Here is a 21,409-nt window from a genome sequence, read left to right as displayed (position 1 = left end):
TGAGTGCGTTGGTGTCTCAACAGATCTTTTGTGCATTTAAAGCTCTTCTCACAGTCGGAACATTTAAACGGTCTCTTATCAGAGTGCACAAGTTGGTGTTCAATAAAGCTGGATGAACAAGTGAATCCCTTCCCACACACGGGGCAAGTGAACGGTCTCTCATCAGTGTGAACTCGCTGGTGTGTTAGCAGTTGGGATGACTGAGTGAATCCCTTCCCACACTCAGAACAGGTGAATGGCCTCTCCCCAGTGTTAACTTGCTGGTGTCTCAGCAGTTTGGATGACTGAGTGAATCCCGTCCCACACATGGAGCAGATGAATGGCCTCTCCCCAGTGTGACTGCGTCGATGAGTTTCCAACTCAGATGGGTAATTGAATCCCTTCCCACAGTCCCCACATTGCCACGGTTTCTCTGTGGTGCGGGTGTCCTTGTGTCTCTCCAGGTTGGACGAACAGTTGAAGCTTCGTCCATACACAGAACACGTGTACGGTTTCTCCCCGCTGTGAATGGGGCGATGTTTTTTCAGGCTGTGTAACTGGTTAAAGCTCTTTCCACAATCAATGCACAGGAACACTCTCACTCGGGTGTGTGTGTCTCGGTACTTTTCCACTCACACTGATGTTTGAAATCTTTTCCCACAGATAGAACAGGCAAACATTTCTCCTTCCACATTCAAAGACTGATGATATTCCCTGTAAAAGCAGTTTACAAAAGTCATCACTGTAAGTTCAGGATAAAAATGCAGAACAGATAATTCCAGTTTCTATGGAACATTCTTTCCTCTCTTATTACATAGAATTACATAGATTGTACAGCACAGAAACAGGCCAATTGGCCCAACTGGTCCATGTGGTGTTTATGCTCCACACGAGCCTCCTCCCATTTCTCTTCATCTCACCCTATCAGCATCTCCTTCTATTCCTTTCTCCCATGTGTTTATCCAGCTTCCCCTTAAATACATCCCTGCTCTTCACCTCAACTACTCCCTGTGGCAGCAAGTTCCACATTCTCACCACACTCTGGGTGAAGGAGTTTAATCTAAATAGGACTTTCCTGGGCAGCCAATGAGCACTGTTGCCTCTTTCGTGTGTAGGATTCGCAAAATTGGACTTTGTATTAATAAGGGTCAAATGGCAGCAGAGGCCGTGATTTTAAAGACTGTTTTAAAAGAAGCCCAGGAAAAGGGCATACAAAATGGCCACCATGCCATGTGACCAGCTTATTGGGACACTTTAAAATGGTTCCTGCACAACCTCAGACAGCTTTGTGGATTCAACCCACAGCAAGTTCTGGAAGCCGTTTCTGAGAGAACGAAACCAGACCCACACGTATGCATATGGATTAGATGCAGATCCAGTCAAGATCGGCCTGGAGACAGAGGCCATCAAAATGTTGACCCAGACAAAAGGGGACAATTTCATATTCATGAGAACAACACCAAGGACTAGATAACGAGATCAGCAGGACATTAAAAACAATGAAGGTCATTCCAGACCAGAGATGGGCCTTTACCGGCCATCGAGAACATTTTAAAATATAATAACTACCCCACTGTGCTCCCAGCCTGCCAAAAGTTAAACAAAGACTAACCTGATTTTGGGCGGGAGATGGAAGCTTCTGGGAGAAAGGTATATCTGGAAGACTTTTCGGCAGTTGGGGAGAAAAAGCTTGAACACAGACACTGGTGGGAGAGAGAGCTTGAATCCAGACACTCAGAAGAAGAAGCAGGCACTCGCAGGAGGAAGAAGAAAGCCAACACCAAGAAGGCCATATCGAAGCCGGCGTCCCGCCCCAGTGAAACACATCGGGAGATCATCGACCATCCCTGGGCCGTTGCCGGAACGAGAGGCCATCGACCCAACTTGGGAGAAGAAACAAAAAAATAAAAACCCCAAGAGAAGAAACCTTCCAGCCACCCCGGTTGGAAGGAGAAGAGATAAAAACAAACTGAAGAAGCGATGGGAGCCAGCCCAAGGCTCCTCAGACCAGGGTCGAGCCGACGATCCTCGACCCCGCCGACATCCAGGCCCGCCGGTGTCCAGCCGCCCCCGACCCCCACCTCAGGAGAGAGGTGTGGCGCAGCTCGCAGGGGCTCCACGATCCACGTGGAGATGAAACGCCTGAAAGGACCAAACACAGACTCGTTTTCAAAACCTTGCACTTCCTGGTGGGATTGGTGAGCATGTTTCTGGCCCTTCACAATCAGATCTAGATAGGTTTAATAAGGGGGTGGATTTAAGGGTACAATTAACATGAGTTGTTTGTAACGATCAATAACATGCCATTCTATAGTGGACACTAGGTGGAGCCGTAGAGCTGTGTAGAGCTGTATTAAGACTACACTACCCAGCTGTATATATATTAAGATTACTTTACCCATGAGGCACTAGGCTACCCACAAGGCAGCAGTCAAGATGGAAGCCTCTACAGATACAGTACCTAGTCCACATGGGCTCAATAAAAGTGTCTAGCAAAAGCTAGCTGTGTTCATAATAAGAATGTTTATTTATTAATGAACATAAGATGGCACCAGGGTGGTGAAGATCTGCTGAAAATTGTGAAAAGCGACATGGAGAATTTGAAGCCACCAGAGCATTTGAAACTCACAGAAAAAATCGACGACAATTGGCAGACTTTTAAACAACAATTCGAACTCTACATTGCAGCCATCGGATTCGGTACGAAGCCAGACGCAAGGAAGATAGCGTTGCTGCTCATGGTTGCAGGCCCACAGGCGATAGAGGTATTTAATACATTTGTATTTAATCCAGCGGAGAACAGAGAAAAATTAGAAGATGTGCTAAAAAAAATTGATGCACAATGCTCTCCCAAAAAGAATGAGACGTATGAAAGATACATCTTCCGTTCTCGGACACAGCAACAAAATGAGACTTTTGATAGCTTTATAACTGATCTGAAACTGAAAGCACAGACATGTAATTTCTCTGAGTTGAAATCATCCATGATTCGTGACCAGATTGTGTTTGGTATTCATGATAAAAAAGTCAGGGAACGTCTGTCGAGAGAAACCGAACTAAATTTGGAAAATGCGGTGAAAATATACCAAGCCAGCGAGCTAGCTCGAAAGCACGCGAAGACTTTCAGTGAAATCAATAATGATGCGATTGTAATGAGTGACAATGCTGCTGTCGGTGCTGTGTCCTACAAGGGGAAGAAACATGGGCAGAACAGAAATGAAAAGCAATCAGAGGATGACATTTTTAATTGTAAACACTGTGGTTACAAACACCAGTTAAGACAATGCCCAGCATTTGGAAAAATGTGCACAAAGTGTAATGGAAAGAATCACTTTGCCAAACTGCTTTTCAAAAGTAAAAACAACGAAAGGGCAACAAGTTAATGTGATTGAGGACACTGATTTAAGTGAGACATTTTTTGTAGGAATGGTGTCATGTGACGATATCAAAAAAGATACAGAAAATGTGCAGCCCTCAGAAATGGACAATGCTGAACATAAAGTCAATGCAGTAAAAGTGGACAAATGGATGATCCCACTGCAGATAAATGGAGCATTAGTTACATTGAAACTGGACACTGGGGCAAAAGCAAACTTAATCAGTATGAGTGACATAAAAAATATGAAAGAAAAGCCCAAAATACAGAAAAAGTCAGTACTACTGAAGAGCTATAATGGACAGAAAATAGATAGCTTAGGTGTATGCAGACTTAAAGTGACAGTCAAAGACAAAGTGCATCATCTCATGTTTTCTGTTGTGGCTGAAAGACTTGATTCACTATTAGGTGACAAAGCTTGTGAAGACTTAGAACTGGTCAAGAGAGCCTACCGTATAAACTGTGCCATAAGCAGACCAGATGACTCAGGTGATGAAGCAGAGAGCCCATCAAGGATGAAAAGGCCAAAGGGTATCCATGTCTTCAAAAAGCCTAGTTTCTCCAAGAAGAAAGAAAAAGACTTTAAGGTCAAAGAGAAGCCAAAGGAAGAAAAGCACAAAGAGGAAAAACACAAGGAGAAAAAGTCCAAAGATATAACCGCAGCAGATGTTGTTAAGCAGTGGAAAAAGAAAAAGAAAAAGAAGAAGCCTGCAGCAGAGCAGGAAGCAGCTCCGGTGGATACTCCTTCTTCGCTCAGGCCAATCTTTGGTGTTCCATTAGCTGAGGCTGCTGAGAGGACTATGTTGTATGATGGGATCCAGCTGCCAGCAGTTTTTCGAGAGTGCATTGACTACATTGAGAGTTATGGCATGAAGAGTGAAGGAAACACTGGAACCCTCTCCAAGCAAAGATCGCAAGGAGACCTCGATCTATACAAGAGCAGATTGATGACAATGCCGCAACTGCATCTTGTCATTCACCGCCAGAACAATCTCATGAAGACACATCAGACTTACCCATGTTGAGAAGATCCACACGTGAAGTAAAAAAGCCTGATAGACTTAATCTTTGAGTACAATGTAAAGCTTTGAAAATGTGTTGACTGTTTTGAAAATGTTTATGTTTATAGAGCACTAACAAAAGTGTTATTGATATTATCTTTATTGTTTTCTTGAAAGTTGATTGATATTGATTTTGTTAAACCTCAAAGAAAGGGGGATGTAACGATCAATAACATGTCATTCTATAGTGGACACTAGGTGGAGCCGTAGAGCTGTGTAGAGCTGTATTAAGACTACACTACCCAGCTGTATATATATTAAGACTACATTACCCATGAGGCACTAGGCTACCCACAAGGCAGCAGTCAAGATGGAAGCCTCTACAGATACTGTACCTAGTCCACATGTGCTCAATAAAGTAACTAGCAAAAGCTAGCTGTGTTCATAATAAGAATGTCTATTTATTAATGAACATAAGATTGTTGTCCCTCGATGTTCCGTGTGTTTCCTTATTTCATGATGATCTTTGTAGAGCATAAGATGCCTGTATTTGCCTTAGTTAGTACTGTGTCGTTATGATTTGTTTGTGTGTTTTCCCCTCCCATGTACTCTCTTATCTGCTTGCATTTGATTTGATATTTTTCCTTATGCAAAAAATTTTCATTTTGTTTCATCAAACTTGGTCTACAAGAGTTTTCTCTACATTGTAGTTCCTGCCCCAAAGTCCAGAGTATAGAATCTAAGGGGCGAGTGGGTCGAACCACTCAAGGTTTTACTGTGCAAGAGAGAGAGGCCTCTAGAGAGAGAAACCTCAGGGAAATCTCTCAGGAAAACCCCTTACAGAAAATGGCGACTGTGGCAGGACTCTGGCAGCAGGATTGCAATGTAGTAGATCCAAGTTTGAATGGTCAAAATGCAATGGATGAGAGGATAGCGGATTATGTCTTTGGCAAGGTAAATCTCACTAAACAGTGGATTTCCGATCTCTTGCTGGATGGGCGTCCGGTGGACGCAGCCATCAGGTGGACAGAGAGCAAAGAGCATAAGAAGTCAGTGGAGAAGGCAGTGTGGCTGATGTGTTACAAGAAGCAGGTCCAGATCTTGGACCGGGTCGTTGCAGCACAGGCAGCCAAGATCACAACCCAGGCAGCAGAGATAGAGGAAAAGGCCATGGGTGGGGAAAAAGTCATCACAGCGCTTCACGCGCTGAATCAGGAATGCCAAGTGGTAGCTAGTCAACAGCAGGCCAGGATAGAGTACCTGGAGTGCCAGGTTACTGAGGCAAAGATTAATGAAACGAGGATACGGGAGAAAAACGCCCGCCTCGCACAACAGCTAAGAGCGCAGGAGGAGAGAGTAGTGGAGGTTAAGGCAGCTTACAAGCTAGCCCTCGAACACAGGTTCGAGAGCACAGGCCACGGCCCCTGCCAAAAGACCATAGAGAACCTAAGAACGGCCCTGGTTAAGGCAAAAGGCATGGTGTGTCTCGTCAGCCCAAAAGCTAGTCACATGGACTTTTTAAAGGAATCAAAACAGCCGATTCCAGCTGAGGTAATTGTGGTACCAGCCACCGAGCCCTCAGCACCGCCGAGCTATAGTGAGACTTGGCCGGAAAAGGAGGGGGTAGTGAAAGAGGAGGTAGCCGAGGTGGAGTGTGTGGAAGAACCACTGGTCGCAAAGCCGGGACCGGCACCAATGTGTCCCGCTCGGCACCAGAGGTTCGGTCCCAATGCTGCCGATGGCAGTATCGGACCCCACCAGAACCAACTCGTGGTGCCCTACGCTGGCCCGCAATTAAGGTCCATGGTGAGCCACCTCGCATGACTCACAGTAAAGGGAGATCCCTCGCTTCATTTCAGGGAGATAGAGGAAACAGCAGCCATTAATGACTGTGATGATCAGGAACAGGTGAAACTTGCTTTTCTCCCTGGATTGCACAATCCTTCAGTGCCTCTCAGAGGATAGTAAGAGGGGACGGAAAGGGTATGCGGATCTCAGGGAGGAAGTTTTAGAAGTGATGGGAGTGGATGACGGCAGTCCATTTGACCGTGTAGAAGGGACCGTGCAGCTATCTGGAGAACCCCCACGGGTTTTCGCAGAAAGGCTGTGGCCAGTGTATCGACGCAGCTGTCCGGGTGTGCCTGAACGGGCTCTAATGAGCAACGAACAGCGGGTTCATTGGCTCCATTGCTTGGTTACCAACAGCTTGCCAGAGATACGGGCCCTAGCCAGATCTTGGTTCGATCCCCAAGGTCCCGGCATCACGGAGGAGACGGTACTCCATCAGCTTAATGTAGCGTACAAGAATTGTAGAGATCAGGAAACACCGCCCCAGAAGGGAAAGGTGCATGAGGCAAAACCCGCAGCCCCAAGCAAGAAGGAGTGGCGTCAGGAGGGGAATCGCCCTGTCCAAGCCAAGCTCAATTGCCACGGGTGTGGGAAGGATGGACATTGGCGCAAGGACTGTAGAAATCCGTGGAAGGATAATAAAGGGAGATTTCCCCCAGCCCAAGCCCAAGCCCAGACCGCCGCCACAGCACCAGCCCAAACCCAAGCCGCAGCTCCTGCCCCAGCACAAGGAGCTGGTGCAGTTATGGATCCCGCTGCGATCGAATCAATTTTAGAGACAATGCGGTCTCTGATGATTTCGCAGGGGAAAATAGCTGTCACCACCGGTCTTGTCGCTCCCGAAACCCCGACCACTGTACCCAAGTGACTAGAGCCGGTGCAGCCCGTTTACTTGTGTGCGCTGCGATATGATATATGGAGGCGATCCCTCGTGGAGATGGAAGTGCAGGAGGTAAAAGGGACCTATTTGTTGGATACGGGGGCATCGTGCACCGTGATCCACACAGATAACCCCGCCACCTCGCCTCTGTCCACCGGGGTTCCATATATTCTGTCGGGCTTCACAGGCAAGGAACAGGCTGGCACACATTCCATTCCCCTCTCCATTTAGGACCACTCCGCACCAAGTGGAGGTGTATACTGATGAAGTGGGAGGTGGAGAATGGGAAAGGGATCCTCAGGTCCGATTTCTTGGTCGAACATGGGATCCTTGTGGACCTAAGAAACCATTGTCTTTGGGGAGCGGGTAAGGGTGAGCCAGGCCAGGTAGTCGTCATCCCAGGGGAAGGAGAAAGGGGGACCCTGTGTACCGTGAAGCCAAAAGAGGGCTACGACCGCTAGCTCATGGTCACGGGCGTCCCACAAGATTTGCAGACATTCGTGTGCGACCACCTGACGACATTTGCCACTCACAAGCATGATTGCGGGAGGGTCACCGGGTTTGAGGTTAGCGTAGACGGGGACCCATGGCCCGACCCTAAAAACAGTACAACTTCCCCAGGGAAGCGGAGCCCGACATGGAGACAGCAATATCTTCACTGGTGCAGCAGGGCGTGTTGAGACCGATAGTCACCCATGTGAACTCTCCGTTATGGCCGGTGAGGAAGCCGGACGATTCCTGGAGAGCCACGGTGGACTACAGAGTCCTCAATAGCAACATCCCAGCCTGCGCGCCGACAGTAGCAGCAGTTGCCGACCTGATAGGAAGTATTCCAGCATCCGCGCCCACATTCACGGTACTGGATATTTCTAATGGGCTTTGGTCCATCCCTTTACGGAGGGAGGATCAGTACAAGTTTGCCTTTACGTTTAAAGGGCAACAGTACACCTGGAACTGCTTGCCACAGGGTTTCCACAACAGCCCCAGCATTTTCCATCAATGCATGACAGGGAGTTTAAAAGAGTTCAGCCAGCCCAATCAGCTAGTGCAGTATGTGGACGACCTGCTCCTGTTCACAGACTCGAGAGAAGAGCATGGCCCACTATTGGCCGAGTTATTGGAGCTGTTAGGAAGAAAGGGTTTCAAAGTAAACCCAAAGAAGGCACGGATCGGCCAGCAGGAAGTAAAATTCCTGGGTCTGACCATCCGCGCCGGTGAGAGAGCCATAGATAAGGCCAGGCGGGAATCGGTGCAAGATCTATCGATCCCCACCACCGGAGCCCAGGAGTGGGAAGTAGGAGATAAGGTCATGGTAGGAGACTCTGCCTGAGTGGGGAGTTCAGAACCACTGTACAGGGGACCCTACAAGATTGTAGGCAAGGTCAGCCCCATGGTATACGCAGTGAAGTTGCCCCGGCGCACTAAATGGTTTCACATCAATCAGTGCAAACTGTTTAAACTGGGTGCAAGAGCATCAGCAACCGAAGCCAGGCCTGAGGATAAAGATCCTTAGCCTGAGGCGCGCGATGAGTCACAGACCACACAAGCTGGCATCGTAGCCTGCTTGGAAGGAGAAGCTGTCCCGCCCACCTGGGGGGAGGTTTCCCCGATGGCCTGGGACTCGGACGAGGAAGGGCCCGAACAACAAGGTCCCGCCCTCGACACGATTCTGGAAGAGGTGGAGCCGGAGGACGGAGATCCCGCCCTCAACTCGAGTGTGGGGGAGGTAGAAATTGGGGGCAGAGATTCTCCACCTGTAGGGACAGGTGAGGAGGAGCCATCTGCCACAGGCCCAAATCCTGAAGGGGTGGAGCCTGAGGGGAGGGAGCCGAAGCCCACAGTCGTGGAAGAGCCACGGGCTGTGAGAGCTGAAGTCCCACCCGAAGGTCCACTCGCCAAGGGAGCCTGCCCAAATCCCAAAGGGGCGGAGCCTGAGGGAAGGGAGCCGAAGCCTACAGTTGTGGAAGAGCCATGGACTGTGAGAGCTAAAGTCCCACCCGAACGTCCACTCACTAAGGGAGCCACGCCCAAAGTACCTTTTCGCAGGTCGACTCGAACGTCTCAGCCTGTAAAACCTTGGCCCAATTCCCCCGTTCTCAGTAGACGCCGACTTCAGAAATCCATGAAAAAACAGTCCCCGATTAACAGCAAAAGGCTGCGGGGAACCCGAGCCACAGGTCACTGCAGCCCCACCACAGGGAGCGGTGAGCTGCAGTCCAATCAGGGATTAGGCAAGCCGCCCGGGGACGGGCGGCACTGTACATAATTCAGGTTTAAGTTTAAGGTGTGTAAATATTAAAATGATTAGAGTTTAAGTAGTTTTAAAATCTGCCCAGTATGTGTGTTTTTGGATCGAGGTCGAAAGATCCAATCATGCCGTCACCTAAGCCAGAATCTCTCAGGAGCCTGGCTATATTGTTTGATTTATTGCAGGAACCAGGAGAAAGATGAGAGGGATCCTCGTCGCGTTCGTGATAATCGGATGGAGCTGGGCCTATTGGGGCCGCACCAAGGACCCCACAATTTATGGGTGCTCTGGAAATAGAGGCCCCATCGCGACTGACGGAACCGGCCCACGGGACGCTGAGAGACCACTGCCTACTTCCATGAAGGGAGATGGCCAGGCTGGCTGGGGTCGAACTCTACTGAATACTCCAGCCAGACGGGGTTTGCGTACAGAGAAACGTCTCTGATGTGCCCTAGGGTGCGGATCATTGCACCCAGGATCAGCGTCACTGTGGGCAAGAAGATTTGCTTGAACTGTTTGGGACATGTACCTTTGGACCGTTGGTGGCGGCTGCGCAAGTTAAGCAGCACCATGAAGAACTCCACTGTGGAATGGGAGAGATTGGGTAACAACACCCATCGGACAATAACGGGAACTCACGGGGTGTTGAGTGTCTGTTGGGACAAATGGTGGGAACCAGATGAGGGGATCTACATCTGTATGTGGGGTTCAGAACGCGCTTGCCCCACAGGCATCTCCATCTTTTTCCAAAGACAGTGGCAGGATGCTGGACAAGGAATGAGGTGGGACGTCAGCACACGGGCGTGCGGAGTCCCATACTCTCAGATCCCAGTAAACATGACTGAGCTCATCACCCGACCCCGCAAGCCCCTGCCCACAGTTCCGGTAGCTAAAGCCCTCAAGGAAGGGTGCCCACCACAACAAAGGGACCCGGGAACGGATTGGTATTGGTACCCACAGGTCAGGTGCTGTACCAAGGGGTGCACTACGCGGTGGCTTCGGTGATTTGAAACCTCACCGAGGTACGATTGCCAGAGTGGTGCCCCAGGGAAATGGGGCAATTATACCAGGTCCTGTTAACAAACATGTTTAAACAGTTTTACGAATTCGACTTTGCCGATGTCGACAGAGCCGAATTGTACACCACACCACATGAGGTCTTGGACAGAATAGGAAGACAAAGAAGGGGTGCAGTAAATGATATTTTCACAGCTTTTAATACAGGAACTTCCGTCATCAACACACTGGATGATGTGGAGCTGCAAACCCAAATTAATGGTTTAAAAACACAGTTAAGAAAGATACTGACTGATGAGAATAAGGTAGTGGGTTCTGAGTTACATGAGGACCAGGCCATGACACTACACTTAAAAGAGATAATAGCTGAGCTGGAGAAACACGCCAGAACGGTAAATGCTCTCATCAGGGAGAATCGGAATGCGTCCGATCAGGCTGCGCAGAACAAAGCTTGTGTGCTATACGGGGCGTGGTTACTGGGCGAGGGCCGCAGTAATCTGGAGGATTTAAAGCAAGGTTTAGTCCCCTCCTGGATCAGCAACAAGCACATCGCAGCCCTCCACCCTTTTGAGAATACATTGAGTCCGTGCCAGCTCAGACTAGCTTCAGAGGCCTACCCAGTCCCAGTGGACTGTGGACGGTCTAATCACACCATTATGGGTATAGTGGTAAGAATGCCGGTGATGGGAAAGACAGCAAAACCCGCCCCGGTATACAGGGTGGAGAACATTGGAGTCATTCAGGGGGGTGCGCACATTCGCTACACAGGGGTCCCACCTTACATCATTCGATGGGAGCATGCAATGACTGGTACCAACCTCTCGGGGTGCCGGAGCCGGGGAGCACACATTATCCTGTGTCCCCAGCACTTGAATGCCCATTCAAAACCACAGTGCGGGTTCAGAACTGCTGGCGCGAAGCCTATAAATTGCACCATGGAGGCAATGGCACAAGGCCATGTGCCCCCGCAGGTGGCATATATATGAGGTGGGACATACTGTGTCACCACTGCAGTGCCCCACTACCAACATGGGCAGCACGGTTGGTGTCTGGTTAGTGACAGCAGCTTCTGTTTCAAGCCCAGGGCAGAGGTTCAAGTGGCCCAAGAGCGAATTGTCCCCATTCCTGAACCTTCCACTGTTCACATCACTGTGAAAGAGAATTTCACCGATCTGCAGCGATTCGTTGCACATTTTGGATATATCATTCCCCCTCTTCCTGAACACCTCACCAAGATATTAAAAGCTGTTGTTGTTTCACAGAAACACTTCTACACACTGGAGCAGAAGACTTTAGAGATAGGGGCAGACATATTGGACATAGTGACCCCACCGTGGTGGGACCTGTTCACTAATATAGAAGTCCCTTCCTAGATTAGGATAGCCTCCCACATTCTTGTAGTGTGCCAGGTTGTCATTGTAGTTTATTTACTGTTTGTACACTGTAAAAAGGTCAAACATTCGCAAAAGTATGAGAATGGAGGGGAATGGAGGGAGCATTATGTGCGGGTAGAAGAAGAGACACCCGTTTAGATTTTGCTGCTTTGTATAAAGTTAAAGTTTTCCCTCCCTCCTCTGTATTATTTTGATATGCATTCATGTGCATTTTGAATTTTTTGTGTGTGTACTTTATTTTATTATTGAAGTTTTATTAGAAGTGATGTTATTATTAGAAAGTAATGTGTATACACTAGGTGATGTGGGGGTATAAGGACCCCCTCCATGCCTGGAAGTAAGTTGTTAGATTTTTAACTCCAAGGTATTGCCATCTATAGATGCTTAATGTACACTAGATTTTTCTGAAATGGGAAATGCATGTGTCGTGGGGTCATAGATAGGTAAATACTGGGGATGGTTAGATTGTGGAAAGTCAGAAAATTTTGCTCACCCAGAATTATGATACTTCAAGCAAGTTACAGTATCATCAGGGGGGAGTGTAGGATTCGCAAAATTGGACTTTGTATTAATAAGGGTCAAATGGCAGAAGAGGCTGTGATTTTAAAGACTGTTTTAAAAGAAGCCCAGGAAAAGGGGCATACAAAATGGCCACCATACCATGTGACCAGCTTATTGGGACACTTTAAAATGGTTCCTGCACAACCTCAGACAGCTTTGTGGATTCAACCCACAGCAAGTTCTGGAAGCCGTTTCTGAGAGAACGAAACCAGACCCACACGTATGCATATGGATTAGATGCAGATCCAGTCAAGATCGGCCTGGAGACAGAGGCCATCAAAATGTTGACCCAGACAAAAGGGGACAATTTCATATTCATGAGAACAACACCAAGGACTAGATAACGAGATCAGCAGGACATTAAAAACAATGAAGGTCATTCCAGACCAGAGATGGGCCTTTACCGGCCATCGAGAACATTTTAAAATATAATAACTACCCCACTGTGCTCCCAGCCTGCCAAAAGTTAAACAAAGACTAACCTGATTTTGGGCGGGAGACGGAAGCTTCTGGGAGAAAGGTATATCTGGAAGACTTTTTGGCAGTTGGGGAGAAAAAGCTTGAACACAGACACTGGTGGGAGAGAGAGCTTGAATCCAGACACTCAGAAGAAGAAGCAGGCACTCGCAGGAGGAAGAAGAAAGCCAACACCAAGAAGGCCATATCGAAGCCGGCGTCCCGCCCCAGTGAAACACATCGGGAGATCATCGACCATCCCTGGGCCGTTGCCGGAACGAGAGGCCATCGACCCAACTTGGGAGAAGAAACAAAAAAATAAAAACCCCAAGAGAAGAAACCTTCCAGCCACCCCGGTTGGAAGGAGAAGAGATAAAAACAAACTGAAGAAGCGATGGGAGCCAGCCCAAGGCTCCTCTGACCAGGGTCGAGCTGACGATCCTCGACCCCGCCGACATCCAGGCCCGCCGGTGTCCAGCCGCCCCCGACCCCCACCTCAGGAGAGAGGTGTGGCGCAGCTCGCAGGGGCTCCACGATCCACGTGGAGATGAAGCGCCTGAAAGGACCAAACACAGACTCGTTTTCAAAACCTTGCACTTCCTGGTGGGATTGGTGAGCATGTTTCTGGCCCTTCACAATCAGATCTAGATAGGTTTAATAAGGGGGTGGATTTAAGGGTACAATTAACATGAGTTGTTTGTAACGATCAATAACGTGCCATTCTATAGTGGACACTAGGTGGAGCCGTAGAGCTGTGTAGAGCTGTATTAAGACTACACTACCCAGCTGTATATATATTAAGACTACATTACCCATGAGGCACTAGGCTACCCACAAGGCAGCAGTCAAGATGGAAGCCTCTACAGATACAGTACCTAGTCCACATGGGCTCAATAAAAGTGTCTAGCAAAAGCTAGCTGTGTTCATAATAAGAATGTTTATTTATTAATGAACATAAGATGGCACCAGGGTGGTGAAGATCTGCTGAAAATTGTGAAAAGCGACATGGAGAATTTGAAGCCACCAGAGCATTTGAAACTCACAGAAAAAATCGACTACAATTGGCAGACTTTTAAACAACAATTCGAACTCTACATTGCAGCCATCGGATTCGGTACGAAGCCAGATGCAAGGAAGATAGCGTTGCTGCTCATGGTTGCAGGCCCACAGGCGATAGAGGTATTTAATACATTTGTATTTAATCCAGCGGAGAACAGAGAAAAATTAGAAGATGTGCTAAAAAAATTTGATGCACAATGCTCTCCCAAAAGAATGAGATGTATGAAAGATACATCTTCCGTTCTCGGACACAGCAACAAAATGAGACTTTTGATAGCTTTATAACTGATCTGAAACTGAAAGCATAGACATGTAATTTCTCTGAGCTGAAATCATCCATGATTCGTGACCAGATTGTGTTTGGTATTCATGATAAAAAAGTCAGGGAACGTCTGTCGAGAGAAACTGAACTAAATTTGGAAAATGCGGTGAAAATATACCAAGCCAGCGAGCTAGCTCGAAAGCACGCGAAGACTTTCAGTGAAATCAATAATGATGCGATTGTAATGAGTGACAATGCTGCTGTCGGTGCTGTGTCCTACAAGGGGAAGAAACATGGGCAGAACAGAAATGAAAAGCAATCAGAGGATGACATTTTTAATTGTAAACACTGTGGTTACAAACACCAGTTAAGACAATGCCCAGCATTTGGAAAAATGTGCACAAAGTGTAATGGAAAGAATCACTTTGCCAAACTGCTTTTCAAAAGTAAAAACAACGAAAGGGCAACAAGTTAATGTGATTGAGGACACTGATTTAAGTGAGACATTTTTTGTAGGAATGGTGTCATGTGACGATATCAAAAAAGATACAGAAAATGTGCAGCCCTCAGAAATGGACAATGCTGAACATAAAGTCAATGCAGTAAAAGTGGACAAATGGATGATCCCACTGCAGATAAATGGAGCATTAGTTACATTGAAACTGGACACTGGGGCAAAAGCAAACTTAATCAGTATGAGTGACATAAAAAATATGAAAGAAAAGCCCAAAATACAGAAAAAGTCAGTACTACTGAAGAGCTATAATGGACAGAAAATAGATAGCTTAGGTGTATGCAGACTTAAAGTGACAGTCAAAGACAAAGTGCATCATCTCATGTTTTCTGTTGTGGCTGAAAGACTTGATTCACTATTAGGTGACAAAGCTTGTGAAGACTTAGAACTGGTCAAGAGAGCCTACCGTATAAACTGTGCCATAAGCAGACCAGATGACTCAGGTGATGAAGCAGAGAGCCCATCAAGGATGAAAAGGCCAAAGGGTATCCATGTCTTCAAAAAGCCTAGTTTCTCCAAGAAGAAAGAAAAAGACTTTAAGGTCAAAGAGAAGCCAAAGGAAGAAAAGCACAAAGAGGAAAAACACAAGGAGAAAAAGTCCAAAGATATAACCGCAGCAGATGTTGTTAAGCAGTGGAAAGAGAAAAAGAAAAAGAAGAAGCCTGCAGCAGAGCAGGAAGCAGTTCCGGTGGATACTCCTTCTTCGCTCAGGCCAATCTTTGGTGTTCCATTAGCTGAGGCTGCTGAGAGGACTATGTTGTATGATGGGATCCAGCTGCCAGCAGTTTTTCGAGAGTGCATTGACTACATTGAGAGTTATGGCATGAAGAGTGAAGGAAACACTGGAACCCTCTCCAAGCAAAGATCGCAAGGAGACCTCGATCTATACAAGAGCAGATTGATGACAATGCCGCAACTGCATCTTGTCATTCACCGCCAGAACAATCTCATGAAGACACATCAGACTTACCCATGTTGAGAAGATCCACACGTGAAGTAAAAAAGCCTGATAGACTTAATCTTTGAGTACAATGTAAAGCTTTGAAAATGTGTTGACTGTTTTGAAAATGTTTATGTTTATAGAGCACTAACAAAAGTGTTATTGATATTATCTTTATTGTTTTCTTGAAAGTTGATTGATATTGATTTTGTTAAACCTCAAAGAAAGGGGGATGTAACGATCAATAACATGTCATTCTATAGTGGACACTAGGTGGAGCCGTAGAGCTGTGTAGAGCTGTATTAAGACTACACTACCCAGCTGTATATATATTAAGACTACATTACCCATGAGGCACTAGGCTACCCACAAGGCAGCAGTCAAGATGGAAGCCTCTACAGATACTGTACCTAGTCCACATGTGCTCAATAAAGTAACTAGCAAAAGCTAGCTGTGTTCATAATAAGAATGTCTATTTATTAATGAACATAAGATTGTTGTCCCTCGATGTTCCGTGTGTTTCCTTATTTCATGATGATCTTTGTAGAGTATAAGATGCCTGTATTTGCCTTAGTTAGTACTGTGTCGTTATGATTTGTTTGTGTGTTTTCCCCTCCCATGTACTCTCTTATCTGCTTGCATTTGATTTGATATTTTTCCTTATGCAAAAAATTTTCATTTTGTTTCATCAAACTTGGTCTACAAGAGTTTTCTCCACATTGTAGTTCCTGCCCCAAGTCCAGAGTATAGAATCTAAGGGGCGAGTGGGTCGAACCACTCAAGGTTTTACTGTGCAAGAGAGAGAGGCCTCTAGAGAGAGATACCTCAGGGACATCTCTCAGGAAAACCCCTTACACGTGCATTTCCTGGCGAGGCTAAACAGTTGATATTTTCTGATCAAAAAGAGCTGAGCTCGGCAGCATTAGTCTTGTTTTGCCTCCTTTGGAGACCAGGTGTACGAGCAGAGTGAGCGCAGCCTTCACAGCAACCGCAATAACATTGTTACAGTTGTGAAGGAACTTTGTGTCAGTGCACTGGACCACAAACAAAGTATGTGTGTCAATTATTGTCTGACTGCGCTACTGAGAAGCGCCTTGGGACGTTTTAAAGGTGCTATATAAAGGTAAGTTCTTGTTGGTTGGAGTTTGCGGTGTGTAAATGCTGCCCTTCTCACAGCCTGTAAAAGGAGTTTACAAAAGCCATCACTGTGAGTGCAGGATAGAAATTGACAAGATTCTCTCCTCCTGGTTCCTGGCCAAGGGGGCCACGCATGCGCCCTGCTGCGCCCTGAGCCTCAAGATGGCGGCCGTTAACCCGGGCCTGTCACTGGGAGAAAGTCCCACAGCTGCTGCCCCGCTCGGGGCAAACGCCCGGCCCGGAGGCTCTTGTTCGGGGCCTGAGGCCCACCCCGGCTGTTTATAAAGTCTCCCCGCCAGTTCTATTGCTCCCCCGCGCTCCGCTGCCTCCTCCCCGCTCCGGAACCTTCTCTCCACCCAACAATCAGCCTCTCCCGCGCATGCTCAGCTCACTTTCTGTTGTTCAGGTTGAAAAGTCAAGCCCCGCCCCTCGCACACTCCGATTGGTTGGAGGACCCACCGCCCGCTCGGTCCTCCAGCCCCGCCCCACTCTTCCTATTGGTCCGGAACTCCCGTCAATCACCCGGGCCATGTGAGCTGAGCATGCGCGGACCTTGGCAGCAGCCGCTGACACATCAGGTGAGAGAGCTCAGGGAGCGGGTTCATGAATCCCGGGGGGACGCGGGCCGCTCACACCCCGAGCTCAGGGAGTGGGTTCATGAACCCCGGGGGGACGCGGGCTGCTCACACCCCGAGTGCAGCCCCAGGTCCCATTATTAAAACACTCAACATTATCTGCTTCACACACACCCGGGGTGGGCCTCAGGCCCCGAACACAGATTGGTGGAAGCCTCGTCCACACACAGAACATGTGCACGGTTTCTCCCTGCTGTGAATGGTGCGATGTTTTTTCAGCAGGGAGAAACAGTGCACATGTTCTGTGTGTGGACAAGGCTTCCACCGATCGTCCAACCTGGAGAGACTCAAGGACACCCGCACCATGGAGAAACCATGGGAATGTGGGGACTGTGGGAAGGGATTCAGTTCGCCATCGAAGCTGGAAACTCATCGACGCAGTCACACTGGGGAGAGGCCATTTACCTGCTCCGTGTATGAGAAGGGATTCACTCATTCATCCAACCTTCTGAGACACCAGCGAGTTCACACTGGGGAGAGGCTATTCACCTGCTCCGTGTGTGGGAAGGGATTCACTCAGAGATCCAGCTTGCTGATACACCAGTGAGTTCACACTGGGGAGAGGCTGTTCACCTGCTCCATGTGTGGGAAGAGATTCACTCGTTCATCTGAGCTTGTGAAACACCAGCACATTCACACTAGAGCGAGCCTGTTCACCTGCTCCGTGTGTAAGAACAGATTCACTCTTTCATCCAAGCTTCTGAGACACCAGCGCATTCACATTGGAGAGAGACCGTTCACCTGCTCCACGTGTGGGAAGGGATTTAATCGACCATCCAAACTTCTGACACACCGGCGCATTCACACTGGGGAGAGGCCATTCATCTGTTCCATGTGTGAGAAGGGATTCACTAATTCATCTGATGTTCTGACACACCAGCGAGTTCACACTGGGGAGAGACGATTCACCTGCTCTGAGTGTGGGAAGGGCTTCACTCGGTCATCGCACCTCACTGAACATCAAATTGTTCACACACATAAAAGACCTTTTAAATGTTCTGACTGTGAGAAAAGCTTTAAAAGCACAAAGGATCTGTTGATACACCAGCGAGTTCACACTAGGTGAGGCTGTACACCTGCTTTGAGTGTGGCAAGGGATTCACTCAGTCATCCCACCTGCTGTCACACCAGCGAGTTCACACTGGGGAGAGACCATTCACCTGGTCCGTGTGTGGGAAGGGAGTCACTCAGTCATCCAACCTGCTGAGACACCAGCGACTTCACAAGTGACTGCAGGAATTCTTCTGTTATTGCTGCTGTTAATCACATCCAGGACTGAACCATGTTCATTTTGATAGTTGGGGGTTGTTTCTGCTGCCGTTAATGACCCCTATAACTGGGCTAGAGATTAATATTCTGGATATCTGTCAAATAAATCAGCTTTGTTTTCATTGCATTCGTGTAGATTTTTGCCTTTCCCACCTGGATGTTTAGCATCACCTGGCTGGAGCTCAGAAAGGACAATCTGGGGGAGGATCGTACGGCGGGAACAGAACTTCAGCCTGGACATAGTCCTTCAGGGCCACACTGAGAGAGGCAAACGGCACTTTGGTCTTTCTCGTCTCTCTTCACTGACAGCAAGGTTGCCGTGTGGGTTAATCTCGAGGCCTGTAAGAAATGTGTCCCAGCCGCTCTCTTCCATGGTTCAGAGCTCCTAGGCATGGAACAGAAGGCTCCTTTACAACTGTGTTTAGAGTCAGGAAGAACAACGGTGAATGCTGGAAACATGCAGTCAAATCAGAGATTGGTGTCAAACTGCGATCTGTTCCTAAAATATAAACAGAAAATGCTGGAGAAATTCAGCAGGTCAGGCAGCATCTGTGAAGAGAGAAATAGAGTTAACGTTTCAGGTCGATGACCTTTCGTCAGAACAGAACGTGCAATCTGTTCCTGACTGAAAGTGAAACAGGTTTAAGATTCCAGTCTAAAGATGACTGGTAATCATTTGACATGTTTATGTGACAGTCCTGAGTCTACCATTTTAAGTCAGGCATTAACCCATTTAAAATAAACCCGTTTAAAATAAATTAGTTAAAATCTGCATTAAAATAGCAGAGGGAGGAGTTCACAGGAGCCTGTTAACAGCTGGTACAATTATACAACAGACATTTGATCTCCAGATAAAGAAGGACCTGCAGCGTGTTTCCAGGAATTCCCTGTTTTATTGATGTGTGTGTGTTAGACACCAGGATAACTAAAAATACACGACCTGGAACAACCACGGGGGTGCGATCCCGACAGTTACTCTGGGATCACTCCCGCTGTGGAACTCCACCACTGACCCTGCTGAAGGTTGTAGGCTCAGGGAGTGGGGCCTCCAGGAGTGGACGGTAAGAAAGCTGGGTTTTATTAGAAGATCAGATTTAGCAGATTTACAGTCATAAAAGTAAAGTCTTGCCTTGTTTTATGTACATGTATGTTTAATATCAGTGGACTTTGTATTAAAGACCCATGTCTAGTGAACTATTAGCTTGTAATCACCTCAGACAGAACAGGCTCTAATTATCCCTTTTAAGCTGAAACAGACCTCGTGTGAACAGAACCAGCAGAGCTGAGAACTCTGCCTGTGTGGACTGAGCGGAACCGTGAAGGCCATTTGTTTGTTGAAATGCCCCAGTAAAAGCAAACTCTGACATTGTTCTGACTCGCAGATTCCTCGTAGCTCCAATGAACAGGAAGCGGTTGCTCAATGAACCCTAAACAGCCATCCAATGGAATGCTTTGTTTGATGAATGTCTTTCAGCTCAATGGTTTGATTGGCCGAGGTAACCAGGGTCACATGGGCTGTACCTGATTGGGCTTTAAATACAGGAACAGTTTGCAGCTTATGTCAAAGAGCACCCTGGGAAGAAGAAAGCTGATGGCTACAGCCAAGGTGGAACATCCTTCGGGCTGTAAGAATGTTACAAGAAATATTCCTTTGTAGAATCTCCCATGTGAATATTTTGCACTCATTTAATATATGAATTGTATTATTGTGGAATCTACATATTAAAAATAAAGCCTGTGCTGAGGGGATTAGGTGTGTGGAGTGTTTCATTGGAGATCTCGAATTCAACTAGGAATAGTGTAAAAGCTCATCAGGATTGTAAACAACTTCAGTCTGACAAACACCAGAGATTGGTGTCAGTGACTGTGGGGTTGGTTTATATCAGACAGGAGGAGATTGGCGTCAGTGACTGTGGGGTTGGTTTATATCAGACAGGAGAAGATTGGCGTCAGTGACTGTGGGGTTGGTTTATATCAGACAGGAGGAGATTGGCGTCAGTGACTGTGGGGTTGGTTTATATCAGACAGGAGAAAATTGGTGTCAGTGACTGTGGGGTTGGTTTATATCAGACAGGAGGAGATTGGTGTCAGTGACTGGGATTGGTTTATATCAGACAGGAGGAGATTGGTCTCAGTGACTGTGGGGCTGGTTTATATCAGACAGGAGGAGATTGGAGTCAGTGACTGTGGGGTTGGTTTATATCAGACAGGAGGAGATTGGTGTCAGTGACTGGAGTTGGTTTATATCAGACAGGAGATTGGTGTCAGTACTGTGGGGTTGGTTTATATCAGACAGGAGGAGATTGGTGTCGGTGACTGTGGGGCTGGTTTATATCAGTAAGGAGGAGATTGGTCTCAGTGACTGTGGGGTTGGTTTATATCAGACAGGAGATTGTTGTCAGTGACTGTGGGGCTGGTTTATATCAGAGAGGTGGAGATTAGTATCAGTGACTGTGGGGTTGGTTTATATCAGACAGGAGATTGGTGTCATTGACTGTGGGGTTGGTTTATATCAGACAGGAGGAGATTGGTGTCAGTGACTGTGGGGCTGGTTTATATCAGACAGGAGGAGATTGATGTCTGACGGGTTAGTTTATATCAGACAGGAGGAGATTGGTGTCAGTGACTGTGGGGTTGGTTTATATCAGACAGGAGGAGATTGGTGTCAGTGACTGTGGGGTTGGTTTATATCAGACAGGAGGAGATTGGTGTCAGTGACTGTGGGGTTGGTTTATATCAGACAGGAGGAGATTGGTGTCAGTGACTGTGGGGTTGGTTTATATCAGACAGGAGGAGATTGGTGTCAGTGACTGAGGGGTTGATTTATATCAGA

At 47.4% G+C, this 21,409-nt stretch overlaps 1 protein-coding gene and 1 pseudogene across 1 annotated transcript in view; one reads left to right on the top strand and one right to left on the bottom strand.

Annotated features, from left to right (window-relative positions):
- LOC147118879 (uncharacterized) overlaps nt 1–21,409 on the bottom strand; it is a 112,869-nt gene that overhangs the window by 89,218 nt on the left and 2,242 nt on the right. Inside the window, 1 exon segment of the mRNA XM_085983988.1 lies at nt 2–335. Coding sequence (XP_085840114.1) covers nt 2–335 — 334 coding nt within the window.
- Nucleotides 17,591–18,434, top strand: LOC147118880 (uncharacterized; annotated as a pseudogene).

The sequence above is a fragment of the Somniosus microcephalus genome, chromosome 4 (assembly GCF_052327205.1).
Source record: "Somniosus microcephalus isolate GS21.2 chromosome 4, FLI_Smic_1.0, whole genome shotgun sequence".
In the NCBI taxonomy this organism is placed as follows: domain Eukaryota; kingdom Metazoa; phylum Chordata; class Chondrichthyes; order Squaliformes; family Somniosidae; genus Somniosus; species Somniosus microcephalus.
This window is presented reverse-complemented; position numbering and strand designations above follow the sequence as displayed.